Consider the following 4,945-nt stretch of genomic DNA (forward strand, 5'->3'; position numbering starts at 1 on the left):
GTGCGCCTGCGCCCCTGCCGCCTCGCCTGCAGAGCTTCGGCCACCAGGCGGCCATGACAGCGGCCATGCAGCGCACGCCGGCCACCAGGGCCGCCCCGCTGTCCTACCTCTCAGGGTGAGGAGGCAGCGCCGGGGGCGTGGTACCCGCATGCCTGCCACCAGCTGCTGCCTGCTGAGGACCTGCGCCAGCTGACCTGCGCCCTGCCTCACCCGCCGCCACCCCACATGTCCGCGTGCAGGGTCTGGAGCCTGGCTGCCGACTTTTACCTGTTTGGGCACGCCCCTTGTGCCAGCTCCATCGTGGGTGGCGCCGCCATCTGCCTGGGCGGCCTGCTGGTCACCTGCGAGCGAGCCGGCTCCTCCGGTGCTTAGAAAGCCGCCTACAGCCCGCGGGCAGCCGCCGCGCGGCGGGTGCCGCTGCTCGTGGACGCCAACACGGGCGGCGCGGTGCTGCTGCCGCTTGTTAAGCCCGCCGCGGAGCGCCAGCGCTCGGGCCCTATCCCGCAGGGCCTGCTGCGGGACGCCCTTGCCAACGCGTGGCAACCAGAGCCGCGCGGGGCAGCGTGGGCGCGGGCCCGCTGCTGCCGGTGGTCAAACCGGCACCGCTGGCGACGATGCACATCAAGGATGAAAACCTGATTGCGGCTAGGGGCGCGGCAGTGCGAATGGCCTGATGAGTGTTTAGTTGTTAGTTAGCACCTGCCCTTGAGATGACGTCTTCATGACGCCCTGATCAGGGCAACTGCTGCCCTCCCTCCAAAGTAGAACACATGCCTCCTTCCTGGTTTGTATAGCTAACCATTCATGCGTACTTCAATGCCTCATTATGTAAATAGCTCCATCCCTCGTCTGCAATTGATGCCAGCTCACTCGGGGCGGGGTAGCGGCGCTCACGAGGCTCCCCGCCGGTGCCAGCTGCGGGACTGAAGGCGGTCCAGCCAGGAAGCCACAAACCCATTAGTCGCAGCCTCAGTTACAACTCACCTGCATTTCACTGACTTGACGAGAACAGCTGAACTCATCGCTGTGGCAGAAAACGGGGCGCGGCACTTCGAGGCTGCGGGTGGTGTGGCTTGCCGCACGGGACTGATCGTGAGTTGTGCAGAGTACAGGGAACAGGCCCCACAGGCGCGCCAAGGCGGCCCCGCTGCAGTGCCCGCTGCCGCCCCACGCTCCCCTTCCGCCTTGTGGCATCCTAGGTGAAGGTCTCGCTTTCGCTGCGCAAAGGAGGCAGGCAGGCGATGCGGCAGGCGATGCGGCTGCCATGCTGGGCCTGTACCTGCAGCTGGTCAGCGGCCTGTGCGCCGCAGGCATGGGCCTGGCCGCCAAGCTGGCCGGAGGGCAGGGCCTCCCTGTCATGGAGATCGTCCTGGCCAGGTCCGTAGTGGTCCTGCTGCTGTTGGGCAGCATGCTGCTGTGGCAGGGCGCGCGGCGGGGCAGGGCGCAGTTCTGATGGCCCTGGCGCAGCTCGCCCTGGCGCCCTGGCGCCCTGGCGCAGCTCGCCCTGGCCCTTTCTAATGGCCCTGCCGCAGCTCGCTGTGCGTGGGCGCCTGCCCGCCTCGTGCCCTGCGCTTGCCTGCCTGCGGCCAGCCGCTGCGCCAGCTGCAAGCCCAGGCGGGAGCGGCCATGGAGGGCGGCTACGACAGCGGCAGCAGCAGCGAGGGGTGAGGCGCGGCGTCCTGCCAATTGCATGCATGTGCAATTGGGATTCATTGCAGCCATGTCGATAGCTCTTTCTCTTCACATCATCTGCAATGCAAGGGCCAGCTCCTGCCACCGGCGCCAGCAAAGCAGGCGCAGCAGGGCGGCTGCAAGTAGCACACATCGGCCACGTGTTTCCCTTGTCCAGACGTCCTCATCATCTATAATCCGCTTTGCGAACGAATCTACGCGTGCAGCTGGTACTTTGCCCGCTCGCGAGTGCCAGCAGATGCCAGCCGATGTACTAGCATGCTAGCATCAGGCAAACCAAACGTTTTGCCTGATGATCATTTGTAGTACGCGTGCGACCAAGCTATTCCCCTTTGCCACTGAGAAAAACATAAGCATGGGCGTGCTGCCGAGCGGCCAGCGGGAGCTCACGGGTCTGCTCCTCTACGCCGCATCGACTCTCCTGGCGAGTCTGTCGCTCGTGGCTTCAAAATTCCTGTCGGGCTATGCTGGTAGGCCGGGACCTGCAACAGTCACCGTTCGGCTGCCGTCCATGCCCGCCGCCCACGCCATAGGCGGCGCCAGCTAGCTGCCCTGCTACCTGAGCTGCCAGGTAGCGCTGCCTGTCGATGCAAGGCTGCTGCCTTGCTGCTTGCCGCAGGTCCAGAGGCCCCGATGCCCGTCATGCAGCTTGTCTTTCTGCGGAGCTGCATGCTGGTGGCCCACCGCACGGCACACTGCCGCCCGGCAGGTCATAGCTGAGAGGCGAGTTGACCGTTGTGGCGGCAAATGGCCCAGCGAGAGCCGTTTGATCGGTCATGCTGGAGTGCCCCTCTCACCACATTTGAGCCGGGCAGCACATGCACCGCTGAGAAGGGGGGCCTCGGCTGGCTCCGCTGCCGCCTGCTGATCCCGTCCCCGCTCGCCGATGGCCTCCCGTTGCCTGTGCAGGCCGGCGCTGTGGGTGGTGCGCGGCGTGCTCGGCTTTGTGTCTGTGGCGTGCATCCAGGAGGCCGTCAGCCTGCTGGCCGTGTCGGATGCTGTGGCGCTGGCCATGCTGTCGCCCCTGGTGGTGGCTGCCGCCGGCACGCTGTTGCTGCGGGAGCGCCCGCCGCAGATGCTGCTGGTGGCGCTCCCCATGGCCACGTCGGGGGCGCTGCTGCTGGTCAGGCCCGCGTTCTTCCAAACCTTCATGGGTGACGGCGCGGCACACGGCGCCGACTCTGGCGCCGACGGCGGCACGGCGGGACTGGCGCCCGCCGCGGCCGGCGTGGCGTTTGGCCTGGCCCACGTGCTTTCCTCTGCGGGCGCCAAGCTGAGCGTGCGCCAGCTGGCGGCCGGCTCCTCTTCCCACCAGGCCGCCAGTGCCATCGTGCTGTCGGCGGGCCTGGTGTCGGCGCTGGGGTCGGCGGCGGCGTGCATGCTGCAACAGGCGCGCCTCGTGTGGCCCCAGCACGCCGCCGGCTGGGCTCTGCTAGCGGGCATGGGAGCTGCGGTGAGCGGGCAGCACACGCGCCTGCTGCGTGAGATGACAAGGTCATCGCCTCGCCTCTGATGCTGCCGCTGGCCCAGTCCCCAGCCAGCCAGCCTTCACCGGCTGTTGCCGCTGGCTGCGCACTCATGGCAGCGTACAGAGGGCAGTAGAGGGCCAGCCGCTGTGGCTCACCCGCGTGCGCCTGCGCCCCCTGCCGCCTCGCCTGCAGAGCTTCGGCCACCAGGCGGCCATGACAGCGGCCATGCAGCGCACGCCGGCCACCAGGGCCGCCCCGCTGTCCTACCTCTCAGGGTGAGGAGGCAGCGCCGGGGGCGTGGTACCCGCATGCCTGCCACCAGCTGCTGCCTGCCGAGGGCCTGCGCACGCTGACCTGCGCCCTGCCTCACCCGCCGCCACCCCACATGTCCGCGTGCAGGGTCTGGAGCCTGGCTGCTGACTTTTACCTGTTTGGCCACACCCCCAGGGCCAGCTCCATCGTGGGTGGCGCCGCCATCTGCCTGGGCGGCCTGCTGGTCACCTGCGAGCGGGCACAGGCGGCAGCCGGCTCCTCCAGCGCCTCGCGAGCCGCCGGCAGCCCGCGGGCAGCCGCCGCGCGGCAGGTGCCGCTGCTCGTGGACGCCAACACGGGCGGCGCGGTGCTGCTGCCGCTGGTCAAGCCCGCCGCCGAGCGCCAGCGCTCGGGCCCCATCCCGCCCGGCCTGCTGCGGGACGCCATTGCCAACGCATGGCAGCAGAGCCGTGCGGGGCAGCAGCTGGGCGCGGGCCCGCTGCTGCCGGTGGTGAAGCCGGCCCCGCTGGCGACGATGCACATCAAGGATGAAAATCTGATTGCGGCTAGGGGGACGGCAGTGCGAATGGCCTGAGGAGATTCTAGATGTTAGTTAGCACCTGCCCTTGAGCCTTTCGTCAGTGCCCTTGAGCGTTTCGTCAGCGGCATCGCTGCCCTCCCTGCCAAGTAGAACAACATACCTTATTCTTCCTGATTTGCATAGATATCCATTCGTTCGTACTCGATGCCTCATCGTGAACTTGTAAATAGCTCCATCCCTCGTCTGCAATTGATGCCAGCTCACTCGGGGCTGGGTAGCGCCGCTCCCCGCCAGCTGGCGGGACTCGGGCGCCCACAAGCGCATCAGCAGGAAGGCACAAACCCATTACTCGGCTGTTTCGCAGCTCGCAGTCACAATTCACCTGCAGCATTTGACGTAACGAGAACAGCGCATCGCTGGTGGTGGCAGAACACGGGGGCGCGGCACTTCGAGGCCGCGGGTGGTGTGGCGCGCTGCACGGGAGTGATCGCGAGTTGTGCAGAGTACAGGGAGCGGGCCCCACAGGCGAGCCAAGGTAGGCGGCCCTACCGCCTGGCTTGCCCGCCGCCGCTGCTGCCGCCGCAGCAGCACGCTGCCTTCCGCCTTGGCCATCTGAGGCGCAGTTCTCGCTTTCGCTGTGCGCGCAGGAGGCAGGCAGGCGATGCGGCTGCCATGCGCGGGGCGGGCGGAGGCGGGCCTGTACCTGCAGCTGGTCAGCGGCCTGTGCGCCGCAGGCATGGGCCTGGCCGCCAAGCTGGCCGGAGGGCAGGGCCTCCCTGTCATGGAGATCGTCCTGGCCAGGTCCATAGTGGTCCTGCTGCTGTCGGGCAGCTTGCTGCTGTGGCAGGGCAGGCGCGCGGCGGGGCAGGCGGCAGAGTGGCCCTGGCGCAGCTCGCGGTGGGTGGGCGCCTGTCTGCCGCGTGCCCTGCGCTTGCCTGCCTGCGGCCAGCAATCGCAGCTCCCCCAAACCCTCGCCTTTCCTTCAGCACCT

The 4,945-nt window shown here is 68.0% G+C and overlaps 2 protein-coding genes across 2 annotated transcripts in view; both read left to right on the forward strand.

Moving 5' to 3' along the window:
• Positions 1 to 53: 53 nt before the first annotated feature.
• Positions 54 to 372, forward strand: CHLNCDRAFT_136268 (hypothetical protein; the record flags this gene model as incomplete). The annotated part of the gene is made up of 2 exons (XM_005842645.1): positions 54 to 115; positions 240 to 372. 2 exons carry the CDS (start codon positions 54 to 56, stop codon positions 370 to 372), a joined length of 195 nt encoding a protein of 64 aa, XP_005842702.1.
• Positions 373 to 1,264: 892 nt separating this feature from the next.
• CHLNCDRAFT_136269 (hypothetical protein) overlaps positions 1,265 to 4,945 on the forward strand; it is a gene marked incomplete at both ends in the record, with an annotated part of 4,393 nt that continues 712 nt past the window's right edge. Inside the window, 7 exons of the mRNA XM_005842646.1 lie at positions 1,265 to 1,377; positions 1,533 to 1,664; positions 2,602 to 3,145; positions 3,354 to 3,436; positions 3,561 to 3,993; positions 4,384 to 4,489; positions 4,602 to 4,851. Coding sequence (XP_005842703.1) covers positions 1,265 to 1,377; positions 1,533 to 1,664; positions 2,602 to 3,145; positions 3,354 to 3,436; positions 3,561 to 3,993; positions 4,384 to 4,489; positions 4,602 to 4,851 — 1,661 coding nt within the window. The remainder of the gene's footprint in view (positions 1,378 to 1,532; positions 1,665 to 2,601; positions 3,146 to 3,353; positions 3,437 to 3,560; positions 3,994 to 4,383; positions 4,490 to 4,601; positions 4,852 to 4,945) is intronic.

Source organism: Chlorella variabilis (genome assembly GCF_000147415.1).
Source record: "Chlorella variabilis unplaced genomic scaffold CHLNCscaffold_153, whole genome shotgun sequence".
Lineage (NCBI taxonomy): Eukaryota > Viridiplantae > Chlorophyta > Trebouxiophyceae > Chlorellales > Chlorellaceae > Chlorella > Chlorella variabilis.